Source organism: Mustelus asterias, chromosome 1 (genome assembly GCF_964213995.1).
Source record: "Mustelus asterias chromosome 1, sMusAst1.hap1.1, whole genome shotgun sequence".
Classification (NCBI taxonomy): Eukaryota; Metazoa; Chordata; class Chondrichthyes; order Carcharhiniformes; family Triakidae; genus Mustelus; species Mustelus asterias.
This window is the reverse complement of record NC_135801.1, coordinates 61,241,904-61,269,562: the sequence shown is the minus strand read 5'-3', so window position 1 is coordinate 61,269,562 and position 27,659 is coordinate 61,241,904. Positions and strand designations below refer to the sequence as shown.

Genomic DNA, 27,659 nt, shown 5'->3' with positions numbered 1-27,659 from the left:
GAAACAAACAAGGCCAGGTGTCACCTTCACTGTCACTGACAGCATATGGGGCTCCAATGCACCTGCTTCAGATTTTTGATTTGATTTGATTTATTATTGTCACATGTATTAGTATACAGAAAAAAGTATTGTTTCTTGTATGTTATACAGACAAGACATACCGTTCATAGAGAAGGAAATGAGGGAGTACAGAATGTAGTGTTACAGTCATAGCTAGAGTGTAGAAAAAGATCGACTTAATATGAGGTAGGTCCATTCAAAAGTCTGATGGCAACAGGGAAGAAGCTGTTCTTGAGTCGGTTGGTACGTGACCTCAGACTTTTGTATCTTTTTCCCGACGGAAGAAGGTGGAAGAGAATATGTCCAAGGAGCGTGGGGTCCTTGATGATGCTGGCTGCTTTTCTGAGGCAGTGGGAAATGTAGACAGAGTCAATGGATGGGAGGCTGGTTTGCATGATGGATTGGGCTACATTCATGACCCTTTGTAGTTTCTTGTGGTCTTGGGCAGAGCAGGAGCCATACCAAGCTGTGATACAACCAGAAAGAGGTAGGCCACACAGATAGTGCATCTGTAAAAGTTGGTGAAAGTCATAGCGGACATGCAAATTTCCTTAGTCTTCTGAGAAAGTAGAGGCGCTGGTGGGCTTCCTTAACTATAAGTGTCGGCATGGGGGGGACCAGGACAGGTTGTTGGTGATCTGGGCACCAAAAACCTTGAAGCTCTTGACCATTTCTACTTCATCCCCGTTGATGTAGACAGGGGCATGTTCTCCTTGTGCTCATTTCCTCTCTCCCTCCCACTGCAGTTAATGCTATTCCTTATGATTTCGATTAATGCTATTCATGCTCTGTACACTATAGTTCCAGAGTGTTATCCAGCATATTCCTTGCAGCTCTATTAGATGTATATTTGCGAAGGGTGCTGCTGGGAGAGTAAGTGTGATAGCTGTGACTGAGTAATGAGGGAGGGAGCAGGCTTGTGGAGTTTGTGTACACCTCGCCTCCTGAACATGGTTTCAATGTAGAACGGGGTTCAATGCCATCACAACAGCTCTGAGCAATAAGCTGTTTTGTCACATCTCTTGCTGCAAGGCATTGGAGTGACTCTCTTTCCACTGTTTTTCCTTGCTTTTCCCTTGCTCCTCTATATCTGATGAAGACTCCTGCTGTCACTGCCTCCTCCACATTATAGGGAGATATGCAGTATACAGCATTTTGCTTTATTCATTCATGTGGCGTGCTAGCTAGGCCAGCATTCATTGCCCATCGTGAATGGCTCTTGAGAAGATGGTGGTGAGCCGCCTTCTTGAACTGCTACAGTTCATGTGTTGTAGGTACACCCATCGTGCTGTTAGAGAGAGTTCCAAGATTTTGACCCAGCAACAGTGAAGAAATATTTCCAACTCAGGATGGTGAGTGGCTTGGAGGGGAACTTGGAGGAGTGATGTTCCCATGTGCCTGCTGCACTTGTCCTTTTAGGTGATAGAGGTTTGAAAAGTGTTGCCAAAGGAGCCTTGGTGAGTTGCTGAAATGCATCTTGTAGATGGCACACGCATTGCTGGGGTGTCACTGTGTATTGGTGAGTGGAGGGTGTGAATGCTGAAAGTGGGGTGGGATGCCAATCAAACAGGCTTTGTCTTGGATGGTGTTGAGCTTCTTGAGTGTTGTTGGAGTTGCGTTCATCCAGGCAAGTGGAGAGTATTTCATTACACTCCTGATTTATGCCTTGTAGATTGTGGAGTCAGGGAATGAGTTATTCTCTGAAGAATTCCAAGCCTCTGACCTGCTCTTGTAGCCACAATATTTATATGGCTAGTCCAGTTCAGTTTCTGGTCAAAGGTAATCTCCATTGTGTTGACATTGGGGGATTAAGTGATGGTAATGCCATTGAATGTCAAGGGGTGATGGTTGGGTTCTCTTTTGTTGGCCATTGTTTGGCACTTGTTCCTAATTCATATATTCATTTGAATGTTACTTGCCACTTATCAGCCAAGCCTGAATAGTGTTCAGGTCTTGCCACATAATCACACACTCTCAGTATCTGAGGAGTCATGAATGGTGCTGAACATTGTGCATTTATTAGCGAACATCCCCACTTCTGATCTTATGATGGAAGGAAGTCACTGATGAAACAGCTGAAAATGGTTGAGCCCAGGATACTCCCCTGAGAAACCGCTGCAATGATGTCCTGGAACTGATATTATTAACATCCAACAACCACAACCATCTTCCTTTGTGCTAGGTATGACTTCAACCAGTGGTGAGCTTTCCCCCTGATTTCCATTGATTTTAGTTCTATTAACTCCTTGACACCACACTCAGTCAAACGCTGCCTTGATGTCAAGGGCAGTCACTGCCAGCTCACCTCTGAGTTCAGCTCTTCTCTCCACATTTGGACTAAGGCTGGAATATGGTAAGGAGCTAGGTGGGCCTGGCAGAACTCACACTCAGCCTCAGTGTGTAGGTTATTGCTGAGCAATTACTGCTTGATCACACTGTTGACAACACTTCCCATCACTTTGTTGATGATCGAAAGAAGACTGATGGGGCGGTAATCGCCCGAGTTGGTTTCGTCCCGATTTTTGTGGTCAGGAAATTCATGGGCCATTTGCTGGGGAGATGCCAGTGTTCAAACTGGAACAACTTGGCTGTGGCATGGCTAGTTCTGGAGCACAAGTCTTCAGTATTGTTGCTAGAATGTTGTCAGGGCCCACAGCCTTTACAGCATCCAGTGCCTTCAGCTATCTCTTGCTATCACGCGGAGCAAATCGAATTGCTTAAAGAGTGATGTATGTGATGCTATAGCAATGCAGAAGACTCTTTTTGCAATCCCTTACCCCTGCTCCCTTCTGATAGGCCCAGCTGCTGCTGCTCTTGTTCATTTTAACTGCTGTCGAAAAGAGTGCACTTCAAACAATGGTGGGTGTGAACACGTAAAGAATGTAGCACTAAATGCTCTCCCTTTCTTGTTAGGTGGGCAGTATTAAAGTTAGGGTGTAGCATCTCTGAAAATTTGCACTTACAAATTGAAAATGAAATCACACCAAAAAAAAAGGCATCCTTCCAATGAAACAGGTCTAATTACATTCAAGGATTTTCTGTTCAATGTTTCATCGCCTATCGAATTGGCAAATCATAATATTAAAAAATCCCCAGCAACTGATTACTACATGGTTCATACTTGTTTTAATATAATTTTAATCACTTCTAAAGAGCAAGTTTAAAATTAGCACGGTCGAGTAAGTCTGCTAAAACAGAATGATTATCATAGAATTCATAGACAGTGCAGAAAGAGGCCACTCGGCCCATCAAGCCTGCACCGACTACAATTCCATCCAGGCCCTATCCCCATAACCCCACGTATTTACCGTAGCTAGTCCCCCTGACATTAGGGTCAATTTAGCATGGCCAATCAACCCAACCCGCACATCTGTGGACTGTGGGAGGAAAGCGGAGCACCCAGAGGAAACCCACACAGACACAGGGAGAATGTGCAAACTCTACACAGTCACCCAAAGCCAGAATTGAACCCAGATCCCTGGCGCAGTGAAGCTGTGATGTGGAGATGCCGGCGTTGGACTGGGGTAAGCACAGTAAGAAGTCTCACAACACCAGGTTAAAGTCCAACAGGTTAGCAGCAGTGCTAACCACTGTGCCACCCAAATGGACAATTTATAGTTGTTGCCAGTGAGTTAGCAGGCTTTCTGAAGGAGTTGGGGAATTCTCTGATTCCATAATATTGACTTTTACTAGTTTATGCAAACTACTTTCTACATGTTGGAGACCTCTGAAATGAAAATTGTCATTTAATTAGTGCTAGAAAACAAGTCAATGCACTCCACATCAAAGTATGCTATTGCCATAAGTAATCTTATTGTTTAATTATCCCAATCTCAATGCTGCTCCTGTCAAAACAATTGTTGTTTATATTTCCAAGTTCAGAATGAGAACAAGTGTGCTAACTCAGTGAATATTCACAATGCCTGATGGTAGTGCAAGCAAACAAACAGACTCAGTAAGTCACAGAGTTATACAGTGCAGAAAAGGCCCTTCAGTCCATCTCGTCTGTATGTTGCGCTTTGCTGTTTCCTAGCCTGGATTTTCCAGGCCCACTGCGGCAGGCTCCCCCGTAGAGCTGGCAGCGAGGCATTGAAATCTCTGTTTACTTCAACAGGATGGGAAGATCCTGCTGAGGGAAGGGGCCAGAAGATCTTGCCCTTTTGTGAATTTTCTTCCTCCGAATTGTCCCTTGTTGGGTATTTTCCCCTTCCCCCAGCTCCACCCAGAGGCACATGTTGGAAGGTTAGCCATGTTCTGAAACCCTTACTCACGGCCACCAAACTACAACTAAAGCTCTCCACATGGGATGGAATGTTCCAGAGTTCAAGAAACATGTCCTAATACTGTTACTGTTTTCCTTAATTTGCAAAGGGAAAGAAAACAGCTTAGTGACCAGAAATGGCAATTAAAATACTTTGTTCTATGTAAAGTTTAAAGTTTATTTATTAGTGTCACAAGTAGGTTTGTATTAACACTGCAATGAAGTTATTGTGAAAATCCCCTAGTCGCCACACTCCGGCGCCTGTTCGGGTACACAGAGAGAATTTAGCATGGCCAATGCCAATTGTCTTTTGGACTGTGGAAGGAAACCGGAGCACCCGGAGAAAACCCACGCAGACACGGGGAGAACATACAGACTCTGCACAGACAGTAACCCAAGCCGGGAATCAAACCCAGGTCTCTGGCACTGTGAGGTAGCAGTGCTAACCACTGTGCCACCCTGTAGGTAACTGTAACAAAGACCCCAAGAACGAAAGGGATTGAGATCAGTTATTGCTCACATATTCTTAGGTTTTAACTTGTGGGAATCATTGTTGAGCTATAGTTTGTACAATGGTTTACACTCTCAGTTGGACTGTCTGAAATAAAGTAGCTCCTCCTAGGACACAACCACAGATTGTAGTGAAACTCAGGAGGTTTCTGGGTTGTGGTTGAATTGATTAATTAGGATTTTACTGAAACTGCCCAGAAATTTAATGAACAATATATAATCTTCCTTGGCAAAATGCCAGGTAAAGGAAAGGTGACAGGATTTCAGCTGTGGCAACAGCTCAATAAAATATATATTTTAAAACAAGTGCAGTTCCTTTTCTTCAGTTTGTTTATAAGATTTTTAATAAATGATCTGAAGAGCTGGTTTGAAAGTCCAATGCTGGCAGTGTTCCACCAGTGGCAGAAATTTGTAAAACTACCCTCTGGTCCCGCCCGCCCCGGGACGGGAAATTCACTCCCGAGGTTAACGTACTTTTTGCTTGTCCGGCCAATTCTCCGTCCCATCTGCAACGATTCTAGCGGAGGGCGGCCTGGGAATATTTTTACCAAAAAAAGAAACATTTGATCATGGCAATTTGGGCCAGAGTTTTACAGATTTAATGGTGTAAATTCTACTCACAGAAATAATAGCAGATATGGTCTCAATGGCTCCAGTACTCAGAGTGATGTATGGGGTGTGATCCATGCGAATGCCAGCCTCTGAGAAGATGCTGTTTGTGTAGAACCAAATCTACAAATGATAAAAGAATGAATGAAAGCACAGTAAATGTAGAAACCCAATCTGTAGACTCTAAAGAGAATATACAAGCACACGCGTTGTAGCTTCTCCAATGCAATTGGCTAAAAGGCACTGTTGTGTGTAACATGAACTGTTTACACTGGCAGATTCCAGGTTCCTTGGTCAGTTATGAGTTATTATGCCTTCGATAGTAACCCTTCATATTAGGAAATGAAATGCACATTTTGTGACCAGAACACATCACATCCTGATGGCACAGTGGTTAGCACTGCAGCCTCACAGCGCCAGCGACCCAGGTTCGATTCCAGACTTGGGTCACTGTCTGTGTGGAGTTTGCACATTCTCCCCGTGTCTGAGTGGGTTTCCTCCAAAGATGTGCGGGTTCGGTTGACTGGCCATGCTAAATTGCCCCTTAGTGTCAGGGGGATTAGTAGGGTAAATATGTGAGATTGCGGGGATAGGGCCTGGGTGGGATTGTTATTGGTGCAGACTCGATGGGTCGAATAGCCTCCTTCTGCACTGTGGGCATTCTGTGATTCTATACTCAGGGTAGTGCCCTAGGTCAAACCATCTTGAGCTGTTTCACAATGGCCTTCCCTCCATAATGTCAGAAATAAGGATGTTTGCTGATGATTGTGCAACGTTCAATACCTTGCACAACTCCTCAGATACTGAAGCTTCCCACGCTTACATTCAGCAAGACCTGGACAATATTCAAGCTTGGGCCGATAAGTGGAAAACAACAACAGTGGCAGGCAATGATCATCTCCAACAAGACAGAAGCTATCCATTTCCTCTTGATATTTTATGCCATTATCATTGCTGACTCCCCACCATCAACATCCTGGGGGTTACCATACATTTAACCGGACCAGCCATATAAATACTGTTGGCTACAAAAAACAGGTCAGAGGCTGGGAATTCTGTGGAGAATAATTCACCCACTTATTTCTCAAAGCTGGCCCATCATCTACAAGCCACAAGTCAGGAGTGTGATGGAAAACCTCCCCACTGGATGAGTGCAGCTCCAACAACACTCAAGAAGCTTGACACCATCCAGGGCAAAGAGGCCTGATTAACTGGCACCCCTTCAACCATCAACATTCATTCCTCCACCACTAGCGCTCAGTTGCAGCAGTGTATGCCACCTATAAGATACACTGCAGCAACTCGCCAAGCCTCCCTCAACAGCACCTCCCAAATCCAAAGCTTCTTGTAGCAAGGAACTACAAAGGGTCGTGAACAAAGCCCAGTCCATCACGCAAACCAGCCTCCCATCCATTGACACTGTCTATGCTTCCTGCCACCTTGGAAAAGCAGCCAGCATAATCAAGGACCCCATACATACCGGACATACTCACTTCCACCTTTTTCCATCGGGATAAAGATACAAAAGTCTGAGAACAAGTACCAACTGACTCAAGAACAGCTTTTTCCCTGCTGCCATCAGACTTTTGAATGGACCTACCTTATATTAATTTGATCTTTCTCTACATCCTAACTTTGCCTGTAACACTACATTCTGTACCCTCTCCTTTCCTTCTCTCCTATGTACTCTATGAATGGTATGCTTTGACTGTATAGCAGGCAAGAAACAATATCAATACATGTGACAATAATAATAATCAAATCAAAATCTCTACCACCTAGAAGGGCAAGGGCAGCAGATGCATGGGAACTCCACCACCTGTAAGTTTCCCACTAAATCACGCAGTATCCTGACTTGGAACCATATCACCATTTCTTCACTGTCACTTGGTCAGATTCTTGGTACTCACTCACTAACAGCACTGTGGGTGCACCTATATTTCAGGGACTGCAGTGGGTCACGAAGGCAGCTCACCACCACCTCAGGGCCAATTAGGATGGACAACAAATGCTGGTCTTGCCAATGACACCCACATCCCAAAGAGGACTAAGAAAAACATCTACCTGCTGCTATTTTTACAGCTGCAGATATGAGGTGTCGGCTGTGGAGAGCCAAGACACTTAATTACTACATTTAAATTAGACACCCACAGAGCAATTGGGAGCATGATCTGAAATTCTCTGCTGCTGTGCAGGTTTACGAGATGTCGGGAAACTCTGGCAGAGAAAGGGAGGTAGGAACTGCCTATCCTGGAAAGTAAGTGACTGATTCAACTCTCCTTGTGGATCAGGAGGTGCAGGACTGCAGAGTCCCAGGCCCCATGAGGAGGCCCTTGGGTTTCACCAGCCTCAATCTCGGCCTTCCACCCCCCTTCCTGATCACAGGCCTCATTCCTCTCCCCCCCCCCCCCCCCCCCCCCCCCACCACTCCCCCAACCCGATCTGTCCCACAGCCATACCACACTGCGGGATGGACTAATAAGGGCCAAGTGGGAATTCTGCCCACATTGAGGAGGAAGTCTTGACCTCTGGAGCTACTAGCCAAGTAGCCGGCACCTCCATCACTCCCAATGTGGAGATGCCGGCATTGGATTGAGATGGGCCCAGTAAGAAGTCTCACACACCAGGTTAAAGTCCAAAAGGTTTATTTGGAATCACGAGCTTTCAGAGCGCTGCTCCTTCATCAGGTGAGTGGAGGTTAGTTCACAAACATGGCATATATAGACAGAGACACACTTGCAAGATAATTACAGATTGGAATGTGAAGAATGGTTAAAACGCGAGTCTTTACAGGTAATCAAGTCTTTACAGATACGAACAGTGTGCGTGGAGAGGGGGATAATCATTGGTTAAAGAGGTAGGAATTGTCTAAAGCCAGGACAGTAAGTAGCATTTTGCAAACCCAAGGCAGTGTAGCGGGGGGGGGGGGTTACAAGTAGTGTGACATGAACCCAAGATCCCGGTTGAGGCCGTCCTCATGCGTGCAGAACTTGATAGCCATTGGATGGGTTTAACGGTGGATTGAGTAAGAAGGAATGGGGGTGGTCACCCCACAATTGCAAAAGGCAGACTCTGAAGAGTGAGGCTCCCCCACTTCCTTTTCACCCTTTAAACACTTGAGGTGAAAAAGTTGGGCTTTGCACTCCCGCCCTGCTGCCCACGCCAAACATTATGGGTAACGTATTATCAGGGTCAGTTGGTTTGATAACAAGCCCAAATTGACCCTTCATTTGTCATTTGAATGTGGCGGATGGACTGCCAATTCTGGGGGTGAAAGCAGAGGTGGGCAGGAGGATGGTGGGATGGACGGCCACCCTGTTTTATATGCCACCCTGCCTCATCCCACCCGTCCGGGAAACATAGACATTGGGGGCAGGTAAAATTCAGCCCCTTGTGTAAAATTTGGTGCGAGGAGCTACTCATGAAGCACCATGAAAATTGCTTCTAATCAGGGCTGGAGGACTAAAGCCACGGGTGTCTGATTTAACACCTCCAAGCAAATTCAAATAATGGTAATTAGCAACTGAAAGCTAAAACCAGACTTTCAAACAAACATGTCTCAATAGCACAGCGCCCATCGAGCATCCCTTATCACCAAAATAACCCTCTCAAAATCTCAAAGCCAGCCTGCCTCCTAGCTGCCCATTTCAGCGACAGGGGAACAGGCAGCCAACCCACATTAGTCATTTATACACGTGGCTGAGACTGGCAGCATCTTATTAATTATTCCATTTTTCTGACTGGATTTTCCAGATCCTGGGAAAGCCGGCCTATAATAGAAGACAAGGACAGCTTCTGGAGAAGGACAATGTTTGGCCCAACTTCCCCCTCCCCCACCCCCACCCCTCCAAATCAAACTACCTCCACTGAGTCGTAGAATTCCTACAGTGCAGGAAGAGGCCATTCAGACCATCGAGTCTGCACCGACTCTCTAACAGAGCATCTTACCCAGATCCTATCCCCGTAACACCGCACATTTACCTTGCCAATCCCCCTAACCTACACATTTTGGGACACTAAGGGGCAATTTATCATGGTCAATCCACCTAACCTGCACATCTTGGGACTATGGGAAGAAACTGGAGCACCCGGAGGAAATCCACGCAGACACGGGGAGAATGTGCAAACTCCACACAGACAGTGACCCGAGGTTGAAATTGAACTGCATGCAGTACTCCATCTGAGGTCCAACTACTGCCTTATACAACCTCTATATAACTTCCTTGCTCTTACATTCAATGTCCCTATTAATAAAGCCTAGGATACTGTATGCTTTAGTAACTGCTCTCTCAACCTGTCCCATCACCTTTAATGATTTATGCACATATACACATACACTTCTAGTTATCTCTTCCACATGTGCTTGCCCTCAAATCTGTCTATGTAATTTTTCTCAAATACTGACCTTGAGGAAGCAGGTTTCACGGTCTAACCGCTCTCCGCATCAAGAAGTTTCTCCTTGTTCCCTATTTGATTTCTTTGTGACTATCTCATATTTATGACATTGAGTGGAAACTGTTTCTCTGTATCTGCTCTATCAAACCCTCGCTATATCCTAAGGACCTCTATCAGTTCACCTTTTATTCAGAACAGAATCCCAGTCTGGGCAACTTTTCCTGATAAGTGTAACTTCTCGGTTCAGGTATTATCTTCGTGAATCTTTTTGTAGATTTCTCCAATGCCTGTCTATATTATAATGATATGGAGCTGTGCACAGTATTCCAATTGTGCAGTATTTTAGCTACGCAGATCTACAATCATAGAATCCCTATGGAGTAGAAGAAGGCCATTCGGCCCATTGTGCCTGCACCTACAACGATCTCACCCAGGCTCTATCTTCGTAACCCCGTGTATTTACCCTGCTAATTTCCCTGACACTAAGGGGTAATTTAGCATGGCCAATCAACTTAACCTACACATCTTTGGACTGGCGGGGAGGGGATCGGGGGAGGGGGGGAACCAGAGCACCCAGAGGAAACCCACAGACACAGGGAGAACATGCAAACTCCACACAGACAGTTACCCAAGGCTGGAATTGAACCGGGTCCCTGGCGCTGTGAGGCAGCAGTGCTAACCACTGTGCCGCCACATCTCAAGAAGAATGTCAAAGATATTGGAAGGTGCAAGGGAATTAGTGCCAACACCAGTAGCTCGTTCAGTATTGGCTGAAGTTTATGGTCAGGGGCATGCTGGCAATGTAGTCATAGATTTAATCAATTTAATTTGATAATATTCCAGCAAAGCACCTTGGGACATGTTACAGGTGCTATATAAATGTAAATTATTGTTTGACAGGAATAGATGGCAGAGATTAATGTTTTGACCGGTCCAACATTTTTCATGAGCAGATTTGGAAGGTGGGAGGTTAATGATTAATGGATACCAAAATGGAGTTGACCTATAATTAAAATTCTTCCATTGGGAAGAAAAAAAATCAACTGACAAATTCCAAGCCTCAATATTTTTAAAGAATTATTGAGGAGAGAGATTATTTCAGATCAGAATTGCAGCTGGAAGTGTATAGAGAAATCGAGGATTGGATTTCTAATCACACTTTGAAGGTCCCTTGATGTCTCCTGTTTAGATATCATCAATTCCAATTTTTAAAACAGTTTTGTCATTCACCACTGCCCTGGGAGATGTACTATTGTATTTAAAACCATCTGATTTTTGCTCATTCCTTTTCCCCGACCATTTTATTTTCAGTTCATTTTCTCCCATGCCTCTTGTGAAACAAAGTAAGTTCATTTCGCTGACAATCATATCAGAAGGCTTGTGGTAAAACAAAATAAAGTTAGGAGCTTCGCTATTTCCCAATATTCCAATTCCAACATAAGCTCCGTGCTAAATTTAATATGAAGCATTGCCGCTCGCTCAGTTCCCTTCTTAACATCACTTTTTTTTATGATAAGACACGCATGAATGCAAATCTATGGCTGCAGTTAAGCTATTAACTTCACCAGGGATTTGTCTATTGTTCACCCAAAGAATCGATACAGTCTGCTGCTTGCTATTGAAAAGGCTCCTTCTTGCAAACAAAACAAATTCATCCTCTTCACAATTTCTTTTATCTCTCGGTTGTTCTTTTCTCTTTGCGGACCACACAAAACCTTTTCCTAATCAAAGGACAAAACAGTGGGAGCAGGGGACTGCGCCACAATTGTCTTCATCGATACGTTATTATCGCCCGGGGGGGCGGGGGTTTGGGGGGGGGTGGGGGTGGAATGCGCCAAGCATGCTGAAGAAGTCTACGTTCAGATGTTCTCCCACCTCTCAGTGGAATGTCTTATTTTCATAAAACATTCACACCTGGAATTTCCTCCGCCCCTTACCTGGGTGCAATCCTGTGACTTTGGAGTCCTTTGAATTTTGGGTGTCGGTGGGTCACCCGTGTGACTAAAATATGCCCAAGTCTCCTCAATCTTTTACGTCCCTCTACCATATCCTGTTTTCCAAACAGATTTTTGCCCACAAAACTAGGCATGCCCTGACTCTCTGAGGCTCACATCCCCTGACTGCACTGGCTCAGGTGGGAGGGTCGCTAATGTTGCAGGCAGATTTTCAGAAATAGAAGAAATCAAAGACATCTTTCTATTCATTTAATTGCAATTTATTTTGATATTTATAAATATTTAATTACCCTGACTAAGACCTGCTGTGTATTTTCTGTTTCTTTTCATGTTGTTTTATGGCCTAAGTAAATGTCACATTAAAAATTGAAAAGCTTTCTCGATTACAGTGTGTCAAATCTGCTGTGCCTGAAGATAGGGGCTGGATAGTGTTCCGCCATTTCATTAGTTCATAGTTGATCTGCATCCTAAATTCCACCTACCCATCTTGGTCCTGTAACCTTTCATAACCTTCCAAACAAAAATCCTTCACTCTCACTTTTTTAACTGACCGAATCTCAACAGCTTTCTGGAAGGAGAATTCCACGTCAGCCTAATTCGAATTTTAAGGTTATACCTCTTCTGGATTCTGCCACCTGAGAAATAGGTCTTACTGGTTTAACATGGTCCCGACGTTGAGACCAAATGCGGACCAGAGTCTGCACGGGGGTGGATAGCAGGACCACAGCGGCCAATTCTGGGTAGTGATCTGCCTCTCTCAGCAGCTAGCTCAGTCACTGGGCCTGTAGCCTCAGCAGTGTCACTGACAGAGATGGCTGCTGCTGAGGCTGCGCGCATATGGAGAATGTGCCTTTCTGTTGAGGTGCCCTTGAAGGCCTGGTAAGAGAGCTACGAGTGTGCCAAAGCCAGGCAGATAGGTCCCGCCAATCAAAGGGGTGAACCCTCCAGTGGTGCTAAAGGCAAAATACTGCGGATGCTGGAAACTGTCAGCAGGTCTGACAGCCTCTGTGGAGAGAGAATAGAGTAAGAAGTCTCACAACACCAGGTTAAAGTCCAACAGGTTTATTTGGTAGCAAAAGCCACGAGCTTTCGGAGCGCTGCTCCTTTGTCAGGTAAGTGGGAGTTCTGTTCACAAACAGGGCAGATAAAGACACAAACTTGAGTTTGTGGCCAACATTCTGGAGAACCCGGAGGAAATCCACGCAGACATGGGGAGAATGTGCAAACTCCACACAGACAGTGACCTAAGCCGGGAATCGAACCCAGGTCCCTGGTGCTGTGAGGCAGCAGTGCTAACCACTGTGCCACCGTGCCACCCTGAACAACATAAAACCTGAGCATAAAACCTGAACATAAAACCTGGGCCTCGGCTTATACTCCTCATACACCTATGACTATGTGGCCAAATTCGATTTTCAAGTTTGCTGACAATATCACCGTCGTGGGTCGGATCTCAAACAATGATGAGACAGGGAGTACAGAAATGAGATAGAGAATCTGGTGAACTGGTGCAGAGAAAGCATTCTTTCTGGTTGTATCACAGCTTGGTGTGGCTCCTGCTCTGCCCAAGACCGCAAGGAATTACAAAAGGTCATGAATGTAGCCCAATCGATCACGCAAACTAGCTTCCCAGCCATTGATTCTGTCTACACTTCCCACTGCCTCGGCAAACTTGCATATCGACACAGACATCAAGTTTCTACAGTTTTGTAAATTGTGTCTTTATATGCCCTGTTTGTGAACAGAACTCCCACTTACCTGACGAAGGAGGAGCGCTCCGAAAGCTAGTGGCTTTTGCTACCAAATAAACCTGTTGGACTTTAACCTGGTGTTGTGAGACTTCTTACTGTGTTTTCCCCAGTCCAACGCCGGCACCTCCACATCAAGAGAGAATAGAGCCAACATTTTGAGTCAGGATAACCCTTCATCAGAGCTATTGGTGCTGTTGGGGCAGTAGAGGGGCCAAGTGCTCAGTGCCCAATGAATGCATTGCTTCAGAAGGGGTCTAACCTGGGCTCTACAGCTTTAATGTAACTTTCAACCCTTTATGTTACAGTCCCCTTGAGAAAGAGGCCAACATTTCATTAGCCTTTTGTCCCTGACCAGTGGGTTCGAGTGATTTTGGTACTTGGGCCCATAAATCACTCTGCTTCTCTGGTTCTTATAACTTAGCAAATATTACTCATCTTTACCTCACAGACATAATTCTAAATTTGAGTGCTTTAGCTTCTATTCAGCTCGAGTAAATCTGAATTCCACTTTGATATCTCCCAGTTGGGGTTTTATGATAGGACACTGACTTGCCTATTGAAAGGGTTTTATTCTTGAACAGGCAAGCATCTTGGTCAGCATGGATGAGTTGGGCCAAAGGGCCTGTTTCCGTATCTCTATGTCTCCATGGCCAGCTGTGATTTGCCCTTTCAGGATGACATCAGCTGGGGCAGGAACTGGAGCTAATTCCTCTAAGAATTTCAGGCCACCTCATTTCAACCCAATGGAAATTTCCTCATGCATTTTTCAGATGAGTATCAGTGAATGACAATGAAGAGCATGATTTTTTTCTTCCCCAATGCAGATCTACCGAGACTAATTACAATGGTCACACTACGGTTGATTCAACATAGACTGGCCATCCGGTCTATGTGTCGCAATGCCTGTGCCATTGAACTACTGTGGTCTTTCTCTTTCCTGGAAATCATATATGCAGTCTAACACAGTGCCAACAACGTGCTTTATACTTACAGCATTCAAACCACACAGTTGGTAGCAGCCCATTGTGACGATGACTGTGATGACTTGCCAACGTGCAGACCGCTTTCGCAGTAACTCCAAAACTGAAACCAAATGAATATGTTTTTGGGCTTTCCTTTCGGCCTGGACTTCCTCCAGTTCCTTAGTGACATCTTCTTTCCCATGAAAGACTTGAAATGCTGAAAAGGAATAATGCAGTTGATCATTTTTTTCTGTTGTTGAAAAGAGTCATCTTATCACCTTATATTGTGGAATTGGTTAGATTTTCACTTACGTTGACTGTAACAATGTCCTCTTAGCTGTCCATATAATGCGTTACATTTGAGAACCTAGAATCATAGAATCATTGAGTGCAGAAGGTGGCCATTCAGCCCACCAAGTCTGCACCGACCACAATCCCACCCAAGCCCTATTCCCATCACCCCATACATTTAACCTAGCTCGTCCCCCTGACACAAAGAAGCAATTTAGCATGGCCAATCAACCTAACCCGCACATCTTTGGACTGGGGGAGGAAACTGGAGCACCCAGACGAAATCCACGCAGACACGGGGAGAATGTGCAAACTCCACACAGACAGTGACCTAAGCCGGGAATCGAACCCAGGTCCCCGGTGCTGTGAGGCAGCAGTGCAAACCACTGTGCCACCGTGCCACCCTGAACAATATCAAACCTGAGCATAAAACCTGGGTCTCGGCACCTCCCTCTGCGACTGGATCCTGAACTTCCTAACTCACAGACCACAATCAGTAAGGATAGGCAACAACACCTCCTCCATGATCATCCTCAACACTGGTGCCCCACAAGGCTGTGTTCTCAGTCCCTTACTATACTCCTTATAGACCTATGACTGTGTGGCCAAATTCCCCTCCAATTCGATTTTCAAATTTGCTGACAACATCACCGTAATGGGTCGGATCTCAAACAATGACGAGATAGAGTGCAGGAATGAGATAGAGAATCTGGTGAACTCAAATGTAGGGATATGGGGGTAGGGCCTGGGTGGGATTGTGGTCGGTGCAGACTCGATGGGCCGAATGGCCTCTTTCTGTACTGTAGGGTTTCTATGAACTGGTGCAGCAACAATAATCTCTCCCTCAATGTCAACAAAACGAAGGAGATTGTCATCAACTTCAAGATGCGTAAAGAAGAACATGTCCCTGTCTATATCAATGGAAACGAAGTAGAAATGGTCGAGAGCTTCAAGTTTTTATATGTCCAGATCACCAACAACCTGTCCTGGTCTCCCCATGCCGACACTATAGTTAAGAAAGCCCACCAATGTCTCTATTTTCTCAGAAGACTAAGGAAATTTGGCATGTCAGCTACGACTCTCACCAACTTTTACAGGTGCACCATAAAAAGCATTCTTTCTGGTTGCATCACAGCTCCTGCTCTGCCCAAGACTGCAAGGAACGACAAAAGGTCATGGTTGTAGCCCAATCCATCACGCAAACTAGCTTCCCATCCATTGATTCTGTCTACACTTCCCACTGCCTCGGCAAAGCAGCCAGCATAATTAAGGACCCCACGCACCCCGGACATTCTCTCTTCCACCTTCTTCCTTCGGGAAAAAGATACAAAAGTCTGAGGTCAGTGCCAACCGTCTCAAGAACAGCTTCTTCCCTGCTGCTGTCAGACTTTTGAATGGACTTACCTTGCATTAAGTTGATCTTTCTCTACACCCTAGCTACGACTGTAACACTACATTCTGCACTCTCTCATTTCCTTCTCTATGAATGGTATGTTTTGTCTGTAAAGCGCGCAGAAAACAATACTTTTCACTGTATGTTAATACATGTGACAATAATAAATCAAATCAAATCAAAATAACTAACTTTCTACAAAGATAAATAGATACACCCATTTCAAACAAAACCAGAAAATGCTGGAAAACCTCAGCAGGTTTGACAGCATCTGTGGAGAGAGAACAGAGCTAACATTTTGAGTCTGGATGACTGTTCGTTGTCAGCTCTGATGAAGGATCATCCAGACTCGAAATGTTGGCTCTATTCTCTCTCCACAGATGCTGTCAAACCTGCTGAGATTTTCCAGCATTTTCTGTTTTTGTTTCAGATTCCAGCATCCGCAGTAATTTTCTTTTACGCATTTCAAATACAGTGAAATGCTTGTTTTTCAGAACTTCTGTTCAGATTTGCAGTACATCCTCCTGAATTGAATAAAATCTAATTGCTGGCTGTTATACCATAAATCAGACTGTGTGATTAAATCATTGCCGTTGAAATGAATTGAATATCATTTCTTGTACAATCATTCTTACAAAGAAATGCTTTTTTTTGTTCAAGTAAGCAGGTAGGAAAGGCTGCTTATCACAAAAGTTACCAAACAGGAATGGAAGTTCTCAGACTCCAATTCAATTGCTCTGTTTAATCACACTGATCCATTTAGTTCCCGGTACTGGTTTAGACATCAATCGAATTGCTAACTCAGATGAAAGTACAATCATTTAAATAACATTTATATCACTTAATAAATATATTCAAAAATAGTTGTACAAAAGATTGTTAGACCATCCAGCAACTAGGAATGGGTGACAGCTGCTGGCTTTGCTGGTGACACCCAAATTCTGAAAACAAAACTCAAGCTGTTGCAAAAACAAACTGCTGTTCACCAACAACATCAACGGCAGCTAATCCTTTAACAGCCACTTAAAACTGTTAATCAAAATGTGAACTCAGCTCCTGGCTGAGGTAAGTGATTTTTGAAACTCATTCATAACGGGCTCAGCTGTATTAACAGCCTTTGGGAAATTGTAAGTGCGAAGTCTATTGAAACTTCAAGAACAAGTGGTTAATGTTTCTTTCAGAAGATAATGTGTCAGTCAGTTCACTCCAGCAATGGACATCTGCTTCTTCACTCCAACTTGTCGCAATAAGTTGCAGCATGTTTATTTCACTTTTAAAGGGCTGAGGATTTATGTGACATCAGACCATGACACTTAAACAGACCTTAACCACACTTCAGGAGTCTTTACGTTCCTCCATAAATTTGTGGTTACCACACTATGGATTGAGGCCTCTACAACAGTGAAATTGATGTCTGCTTGAACCCAGGGCTCATTTCAAATGGTGCTGCTGGTTTGTATGGTTCATGTCTCCCCCTCCAGATCTGCCAAAAAGTGGGGTGGGCCTTCCACATCCAGGTCCTGCCTGCTATTTTTTAAGGCTTCCAGAGTTGGCTGAACTCCATGAAAGTCTGGCCTCAAGAATGTAAATGCATCACTCTGTGTATTGCTCTGATAGAGTACCATTCTCAGAGTGCACATTAAACCTGCTACTTTTTACTGGGTCTACTCGAAGTATCTACCCCCAACCCGGTCCTGGAAGTTTATCTACGCAGACAACATCTGCACAGGCATTCCCAGCGCTGAAAGATGCATTAAATGATGATATTGCAAAGCTGACCGATTACTGCAAGACATGGCGCTTACAACCAGTAAAACTGCCTCCAGCATACTGCAGCTTCACAATGTCAGCGCTTTGACCATCACCCTGGATGGGCAGAGACTGAAGCACAATCTCCATCCTGTTTCACTAGGCACCACAATTGAAAGAACACACACACACAGACAGCGCCTCATCAAGATTGGAAATAGAATTTACAACCTCCTCAGTAAACAGGCAGCTACTGCATGGGAACCAAAGGCCACAATCCTATGAATCTCTGCTCTCACCATCAAGTGCTCCACTTCAGAATACTGCTCACCAGTCCAGGACCAGTCTTCCTACACTAAACTTATTGAGATGCAACTCAATTCAACAATGTGATTTGATTTGATTTATTATTGTCACATGTATTAGTACAGTGAAAAGTATTGTTTCTTGCGCGCTATACAAAGCATACCGTTCATAGAGAAGAAAAGGAGCGAGTGCAGAATGTAGTATTATAGTCAGAGCTAGGATGTAGAGAAAGATCAACTTAATGCGAGGTAGGTCTGTTCAAAAATCTGATGGCAGCAGGGAAGAAGCTTTTCTTGAGTCGGTTGGTACGAAACCTCAAACATTTGTATCTTTTTCCCAACGGAAGAAGGTGGAAGAGAGAATGTCTGGGGTGCGTGGGGTCCTTAATTATGCTGGCTGCTTTGCCGAGACAGCGGAAAGTGTAGACAGTGTTAATGGATGGGAGGCTGTGCATCATTTGGAAGGGGGGGGGGGCACGTGATGTGAGCGCAGGAATAGCTGCGTTTCTGTGAGCTCTGGCGCGATGCATTTTTGAATCCCTTTTTTATCCAGCTGCACCGCTCATAATTACCTAATCCTGGAGTGAAAACTCCGTACTATCCCCCCGGAGGATTTCTGGTTAAGTATTGGTGATAAAATACAGAGAAATGTCAAGAAAATCCTGGTTACAAAGGATCAATCGGAGGGAACCAGGGTGGAGCCGAATCCTCAATCTGGTTACTTGATTAGTGAGCGGGCTCTTGATCTGCCCTGTCGAAGGCGTTGCAGATAATGACTGCCGATAGTATTAAAGTTATTTCAAGACAAACTCAGCTTTTTGGCACAGAATTTCAGTGCTTACACCGGTAAGAAGCCTGAGGAAGCAGGGGACAGAATCCTTACTGTCGAGAATGCAGCTTCCTCAGTAGAGGCCTGCTTTCAATTCTTGGAAAATCAGCTCCATGGTATCCGATATCCTGATTGATCTGGAAAACTAGGGCTGGAGGAAGAGTGTCTGAGTGATCGGTTTTCCAGAAGGAGTTGAAGATAAGCCCCCAGTTCCACTATTTGAGAGCTGGCTGGCACATTTTCTTAATCTCGACATGAAAGTTGGGCAGATTAAACTTGAAGGGGCACGTCATATTCTGTCTTCGAGGCTGAGGGACAAGCAACGACTCGGCCTATTATTATATGTTTTCATAACTTTAATGATCGCCAAAGAGTATTGGAGGCAGCTAGACCTAATGGGGCCTTGCGCAAAGGTCTAGTTTTTCAAGACTTCTCAGTGGCGATAGAGGCGCAGAAGTTTCAATGAAGTTAGAAAACATCTGAAAGCTATTAGAACGCAGCATGCCCTGCTATATACTGCTACTCTGAGGGTTACATACAATGGACCCTTAAGGATGTTCGACAATCCTACTGAGGCTTTGGCCTTTCTAAACTCCGTGGAAAGCAATCTCTTGGAAAGACAATCTGCAGTTCATCGTTAATCCTGGACTATACCCCTTCTTTTTACATTTTCTTACTGAACCTGTGTTGTTACTTATCATATTGACAGAGGTGATCTAGTAAATGAGCACTGAAGTGAATTTCGCCTGTTATCCCTTTGAAACCAGGAACGTCCATTTATCTTTAATGGAATGCATCCCTCAGCATACTCCTTTTGTTTGAGGAGTGCGCTGTGTAGATTGTGTGGCACAAGGGCGGTGCGATACTTATCCATCTTCTCTTCTTATAATCCTTGGATTTATAATGGTGGAATATGTTATATGGTATCCTTTACTCTAATCATGGCTAATATGAGTAGTGCCACTGTAGGGAGGTGGGAAAGTGGCTTAGTGTAGAGGTTGTGGGTCTAGTTCTGCGAGTCATAGAAGAATCATAGAATCCCTACAGTGCAGGAGGCCATTCGGTCCATCGAACTTGCACGAACAACCATCCCACCCAGGCCCGATCCCCATAATCCCATGTATTTACCCTGCTAATCCCCCAGACACTAAGAGGCAATTTAGCATGGCCAATCAACCTAACCCGCACATCTTTGAACTGTGGGAGGAAACCCACGCAGACATAGGGAGAATGTGCAAACTCCATTCAGTTACTGACCCGAGGCCAGAATAGAACCTGAGTCTCGGGCACTGTGAGGCAGCAGTGCTAACCACTGCGCCATCGTGCCACCCAAGTTCTCAGAGCTGGTGAGGAAAACCCCCTCAGAACTAATGATGCCACGTATTTTTTGTATTTCTTTTACTTTGGGGAGAAAGAATCTTTGATTTACTTTGTAAAGGTACAGACAGATCACACATCCCGGGAAAGGACATTGGCCGGAATTCTCCCAAAAAGATTCGAGGTATTGAATTAACATAAAATTGGGAGTAAATCACGCTGTTTTTTTCAGTGGGAGTTCAGAGAAGAATCTCCCACACTCTATGCACTGCAGAGGTCACCATCGTGTATATCATTTAGGTTCAGTGGGGGGGCCTATTCCCGCCCGGGAGGCTGGCAGCATAGTGCTGAGTGGGCCACTGTGCATGCATCGATCAGCCGCCGAGATCGGTGCATGCACAGTAGCCTGATCGCTGGCCAACCCCGTGACCCCCACATCGCCGGCCCTCCAGCCGCCCCCCCTCCCCCCCGACCATTCCCGGGCCAGCCCCGAACCCAGCCCTTCCGATCTCCAGCACTCCACCCTCCCCGATTTCCCCACCCCCGCAGTCCTGACCCTCCCAGCAGACTGACCTCCCCACCACCCTCCCCCAGCCTGCCCCAATCGCTGGCCTCCCTCCTTCCCCCACCGATCCTGTCTCTGCAGAATGGCAGCGGGACCCTCCACCCTCACTGATCACCCCACCAGGCCCCTCCCCCCATTGGCCCTGCAACATAGACCCGCCCCTTGGCACTGCCCTGTGGGCATTGGCACTTTGCCTCTTGGGCACTGCCAGGGTGCCAATGCCCAGGGGGCACCCCCCACCGCCCAACTCTCTGGGGGGCCCCAATTGCCCCCACCTTCACCCCAGCATCAGGCCGCTATTTCCCCAAAAGTGGGGAGCTACTGTAATCCCCGCTGGTGTGAACCACTCTGATAGGGTGGAGATGCTCGTGGGCCCGGAGATTTCAGGCTTGGGCCCGCTAATCACATTTAATTCATGAGGAAACTAACATTTAAATGATTTCCGCGCCTCCCCACCGATTTCCGGCATGGAGCTGTCGCCGCCAGAAATCTGGCGCTGGGAGACGCTAGTGGGGTGTGAACGCTTGCGCGAACAGCTCGAGAATCTCCCGGCCTGCTGCACAGCGGGTTGGGAGAATCGTGGTCATGATTTTGTTTCAATGGTCCCTCCAGTGTAGTTGGAGATGGGGAAGACACGGTGGCACAGTAGTTAGCATTGCCGTCTCACAGCACCAGAGACCTGGGTTCAATTCCAATCTCGGTCACTGTCTGTGCAGAGTCTGCATGTTCTCCCTGTGCCTGCGTGGGCTTCCTCCGGCTGCTCCGGTTTCCTCCCACAGTCCGAAAGACGTGCTGGTTAGGTGCAATGGCCATGCTAAATTCTCCCTCAGTGTACCCGAACAGGCACCGGAGTGTGGCAACTAGGGGATATTCACAGTAACTTCACTGCAGTGTGAATGTAAGCCTGCTCATGACTAATCAATAAAAATAGAAGCGTGGTTGCTGGTCAGCCTTTCCTATACCTGCGTCAATATCCTGTGTTCTTTTTGGCTGAATAAGCAATGGCAGCAGCTACTTTAAAAAAATTATGCTGGAATGTGCGGAGAATAGCCATCCTATTAAAAGAAAGGATGATTTTGTCTTTCCTTCTAAGACAACTCCTCTTCCTGACGCTAAGATTTCCCCAGTGGAAAAAAATCCTGGTGTCTGCAGAGCCTAAGCAATTAATCAGCATATTTCATGAAACTTTATTGGACACACTGCAGTCTTGGGGAAAAAACCTGGCAGTGAATACCGACGGTGAGACATGGGGTAATATTTGGGAATGTGCCAATAAAATCTCAGTTTGAACTAAAACAAAGTAGACTCAGTTTAAAATATTATTCCATATTTCATATTGCATTTTACTCTAAGCTGAAGAGACGGATTTGATCCGACTATATCCTCATTGTGTCAGATAATTAATGTTAATGGGAAGAGGCTGTACAATACAGCATGGAAAAATATCCTTTGGTCATGGATTGCTGTTAAGTCTCCTTCAATTCAGAACTGGCATAAAATTATTATGGAATATATCCCAATGGAATTCCTGACCTGCATACTCCAAACCAAATCGGATACATTCCAGAAGGTATGTGGCCCTATCTCGAATATTTAGGCTCCACATTGTCTGACTTACTCCTACAAGGTAGGCAGCACGGTGGCACAGTAGTTGGCACTGCTGCCTCACAGCACAAGGGACCTAGGTTCAATTCAGCAAACACTGAGCCAGTTAGTGGTGTTGGCACTAATTCCCTTGCAACCTCCAATATCGTTGACATTCTTCTTGATATGTGGCAGCACGGTGGCACAGTGGTTAGCACAGCTGCCTCACAGTGCCAGGGGCCCGGGTTCAACTCCGGCCTGTGTGGAGTTTGCATATTCTCCCCGTGTCTGTATGAGTTTCCTCCAGCTGTTCCGGTTTCCTCCCACACTCCAAATATGTGCAGGTTGATTGGCCAGGCTAAATTGCCCCTTAGCGTCAGAGGGATCAGCAGGGTAAATATGTGGGATTAGGGGGATCAGGCCTGGGTGGGTTGTCGGTGCAGGCTTGATGGGGTTAAATGGCCACCTTCTGCACTGTAGGGATTCTATGATTGGCCCATTCCTATTTATTTATATTAGAAATTTGTAGTCCTTCAACATCTTTCAGTCTCTTTGGCTAACCTTTGCTCCACTTACAGCACATCACTTTCTCCGACTAAAGCTGCTCTAACAGAAATCAGGATGGCTCACTCAGCATTGACGCAAACTGATTTTTATTTAGCCCCAAAGTACGAATGAAACATATTGTTTTATCCCACCAAAATTTCCCACCTGGAAGAAATGGAGGAGAGAGAGGAAAAAAAAGGGCAGAGCACGAGAAGCAAAATAAATATTGTGAAAAGGGTAAATGCATGGGGTTGTCGGGGATACGGCCTGGGTGGGATTGTGGTCGGTGCAGACTCGATGGGCTGAATGGCCTCCTTCCGAACTGTAAGATTCTATGATTCTATAGAGAGAAACAGTATGGGAGAGAAAGAGAGACAGAAGCAGAAGAGGAGAAATGACACTTAGATATCAGAGAGAGGTAAAAGAGGGATTATATTCTCCGAGTTATCGTATTCAGTACCACCGGTTGCCAGTAAAGTGTAAATATACCAATTTTCTCTGCTTTTGGAGCAGCTCCTCTTCTGACTGAGAAAGGATCTTGATAGAATGACTAATGACATGTCCTACCTACCTATCAGTCATTGTCTAGGGAAGGATCTGTATTCAGGCGAGTGACTGTATGAATGACAGCAGTTGATTAATGTGCACAGCAGAGGAAAGTTTGGCCCACTTTCTCCCTCTTGCAGAAATTTCACATCAAATTAAAAATGCTAATTTACACTTCCTGGTTTAGTCTCTGGGGCTGAATTACAAACACCAAAAAATGGATAGCTTGGGCTCAGGCAGAATGATAAAATGTTAGAAATCTTAAACCTGCCCCCCCAGTTTGCATCAAATTCAGTCAGTTCTGGGTTTAACAGAGGTGGTACAGCGGAGAAGTGACCATTTAAATATCTTTATCAGCTTGGTTTAATTGAGCTAACCTGCTTTGCTTTGCTTCCCAGGAAACTGAAGAGAGATGAAGATTGCTTCACTCTCAGACATCGGCTCCTGACAAAGATCCCCTGGGGTCAGGTTCAGACTCCACAAGGTTGGGGATTGGATTCCCCCCTCCCCCCCTGCCCCCGCCCCCCCAAAGGAATTTAACCTCCCCCACACCATCTGGGGCCAGGGTTCAGACTCTATTACACCGCAGCCACTCCCCCCCCAACCTGCGCCCCCCCCCACCGCCCCACCCCACATACTCAGAGTAACAGCTGCAGACTTCCGACCTGGGACTTTGGCCAACTGTGGACTTCCCCCAGCCCAACTGGAGCCAAGTCTGTCAATCAGGCTGACTTTAAGTTTAGGTTTATTTATTAGTGTCACAAGTGGGTTTACATAAACACTGCAATGAAGTTACTGTGAAGATCCTCTAGTCGCCACACTCTGGCGCTTGTTCGGGTACACTGAGGGAGAATTTAGTATGGCCAATGCACCTAACCAGCACGTCTTTCGGACTGTGGGAGGAAACCGCAGCACCCAGAAGAAACCCACGCAGGCACGGGGAGAATGTGCAGACTCCGCACAGACAGTGACCCAAGCCAGGAATTGAACCTGGGTCCCTGGCAGTGTGAGGCAGCAGCACTAACCATTGTGCCACTGTGCCAAGCAGGACACACATCCTGGTGAAAAGAAATACCCACAGCGTGGAGTCAAAGTTCTGAGTCCTCCCTCCCCCCATTACACCTAGATAACTGTGTCAAGATCATGTCGCTTCTCTGAAGATTTTTCAATCTGATTGGTTGAAAAGACTGACTATTGCTTGCCCTGCTTACACATGCCTTGGCTCTGTTGTAGGGGGAGCCACACTGGGGCAGAGACTGCTGATCATAATTCGCTATTCCCAAGCAGACGACAGGCCCGTGCGCAGCTGGGAATTTCCGTGTCCTCAGCTGCAGACTCTCAGCCCATACGCCAGCTAATTGCATTAATGTGCAACAAAGATAAAACGCTAACTGACCGCAGAGTGTGTTCACATTTCAGAAAGTGGAACTGGAGAGTAAAACACTGCGTCGTTTGTGACTTAGCGCTCAATCTAACAGGAATCTGATGGTACCTGCTTCCTTTTGCAGACTGCAGCTTCCCGTCTCAGCCCACAGTCCTCATTTTAATTTTCAGCTCAGAGTGACAGTCATTTACTTTGATTGAAAAAGATCACACGTCATCGAGTGTCAGCTCGGCTCAGTCTGTAGCATCAAGTCGAGGATCCAAACCTCACTGCAGACTTTCCCCAGCTGACACATGCTGCAAGTACTGAGGGAGTGTTGCATTGGCGGATGTACTGCCTTTCAGGGAGATGTTAAATAAAGGCTGTCTATTCAGACAAATGTAAATGACCCCAAGACAATATTAAAACAAGAACGGAGTTCTTCATGGTTCCTGAACAACATTAGTTTTATTTTATTTAAAGTTTATTTATTTATTAGTCACAAGTAGACGTACATTAACACTGCAATAAAGTTACTGTGAAAATCCCCCAGTCGCCACACTCTGGCGCCTGTTCGGGTACACCAAGGGAGAATTTAGCATGGCCAATCCACCTAAATCAGCACGTCTTTCGGACTGTGGGAGGAGACCAGAGCACCCGGAGGAAACCCACTCAGACACTGGGAGAATGTGCAGACTCCGCACAGACAGTGACCCAAGCCAGGAATTGAACCCGGGTCCCTGGCGCTGTGAGGCAGCAGTGCGAACCACTGTGCCCACCATGCCGTTCCTGTCACCATGCCACCCCAGGTCATTCATCTTGCTGCTCTTGTGCAAGCCTGTGTGGCATTGTTGCTACTGTATCTACCCATTCACAGGCATTGAAACATTTTGGGATGTCCTGAAGACAGAGAAGGTGTCAGAAACGTAGGAACATGGGAACAGGAGTATATCATTCAGCCACTTTCATGTGGTCAAACGGCCCCTAAGATGGCGATTTACAAAGCACACTGGGATAATTGGCCAAATACAGAAACAGGCAGGCTGCAGCTTAAGGATAGAGATAAACAGGCTGCAGCTCAGACGATTCAATACACAGGAAATAGGCCATCCCAAAGACAATGGACACTTTCTGGTCAAATTGGGTTGTTTACCAGACACAGGGGCGCCTTAACCCTTTACTTGGGAGGGGGGTATGTGTCCTACGTGCCTTCAGCACCTACAGGCATGGCCGTTGGGGACACACCCAGAGATCGGTGTGGCAGCACCTGATTGGACTTTATTGATCAGGGTGATTAAGCAGTGATCGATTGATTGGCAATGGCCAAAAAGGGCGCGAAACCAACGAGGTATAAAGAGTGCTGCACAACAGAAGAACCTTTCTCTCTCTCTCTCTCCCTCCCAATGAACGAACCACAACAATGGTGACCAAAGCCAGGAATGACCAGCACGAGGGGAGCCACCACACCCAAGAAGGAAGGAAGACCAGAGCCAGAGTATCAGACCAGGCCGAAGGACCAGACTACACAGAGGACTACAGAGACCAACACACGGATAAAGGCCAATGTCTGCCTGGGTACTTGCCAGTCACGCAAAAGTTAAGCCAAGGTCTAGTATTGGAATTGAACTTTAGTATTCTGTAAGATAACTTAGTATTGATTGGGCGGGTGTATCATAATTGTGTGTGTGAATAAATATTATTGTACTAACAAGAAGACTACTCGCAATTCTCTGTCCTCCTTATAAGGGTTAAAACAGACTGTGCGGCAGGCACAGCAACATTCATCATTCAATGAGATCTTGGCTGATCTGTAACCCAACTCTACGGTGAGGGCAGAGTGGTGAACACTGCTGCCTCACAGCTCTAGGAACCCAGGTTCAATTCCAGCCTCGGGTGACTGTCTGTGTGGAGTTTGCACATTCTCCCCCGTGACTGTGTGGGTTTCCTCCGATTTCCTCCCACAGTCCGAAAGATGTGCAGGTTAGGTGGTTTGGCCGTGGGAAATGTGTGGGATTATGGAGATAGGGTGTGGGAGAGAGCCTGGGTAAAATACTCTGTCAGAGAGCCAGTGAGGACATGATGGGCCAAATATCCACTGGTATCCACGGTTAACAAAAATCTTTCAATCTTACAATTGATCGAGCATCAAGTTCCATTTGTGGAAGAGAGTTCTAAGATTTTATCCCGTCTCCGTGTAGAAGTGTTTCCTTGCTTTAACTCCTGTAAAATGAGGCTCTAACATCTAGACCGTGCCCCCTGTCTGGGAGTCCCCAGCCTGTGGAAATAATTTCTCACTATCTAAGCTACCACTTCACCTTAACATTATAAAGACTTCAAGCAAACCACCCCTTAACTTCCTACATTCCCAGTTGCCATAATTATTCCCTACAATTTAACCATTGGGTTTCAGGTATCAGTCTGGTCAATCTACAGTGCATTGCCGCTAAGGCCACTTCTATCCTTCTTAAGCTGTAATGTCCTCCAACAGGTGTGCTCTAACTAGGGCTTTATATAGATCATAGAATCCCTACAGTCCCGAAGGAGGCCATTTGGCCCCTCGAGTCTGTACCAACTCTCCGACAGAGCATCTTAACCACCCTACCTTGTAATCCTGAGCATTTACCATGGCTAATCCCCCTAATCTACCCATCTTTGGACACTAAGGGGC

General features: G+C 45.8%; 1 protein-coding gene across 1 annotated transcript in view; it reads right to left on the bottom strand.

The window, feature by feature from the left end:
- slc2a9l2 (solute carrier family 2 member 9, like 2) overlaps positions 1-27,659 on the bottom strand; it is a 408,797-nt gene that overhangs the window by 120,673 nt on the left and 260,465 nt on the right. The window contains exons 8-9 of the mRNA XM_078213118.1: positions 14,533-14,720; positions 5,453-5,563 (exon numbers count right to left, since the gene is read on the bottom strand). Coding sequence (XP_078069244.1) covers positions 5,453-5,563; positions 14,533-14,720 — 299 coding nt within the window. The remainder of the gene's footprint in view (positions 1-5,452; positions 5,564-14,532; positions 14,721-27,659) is intronic.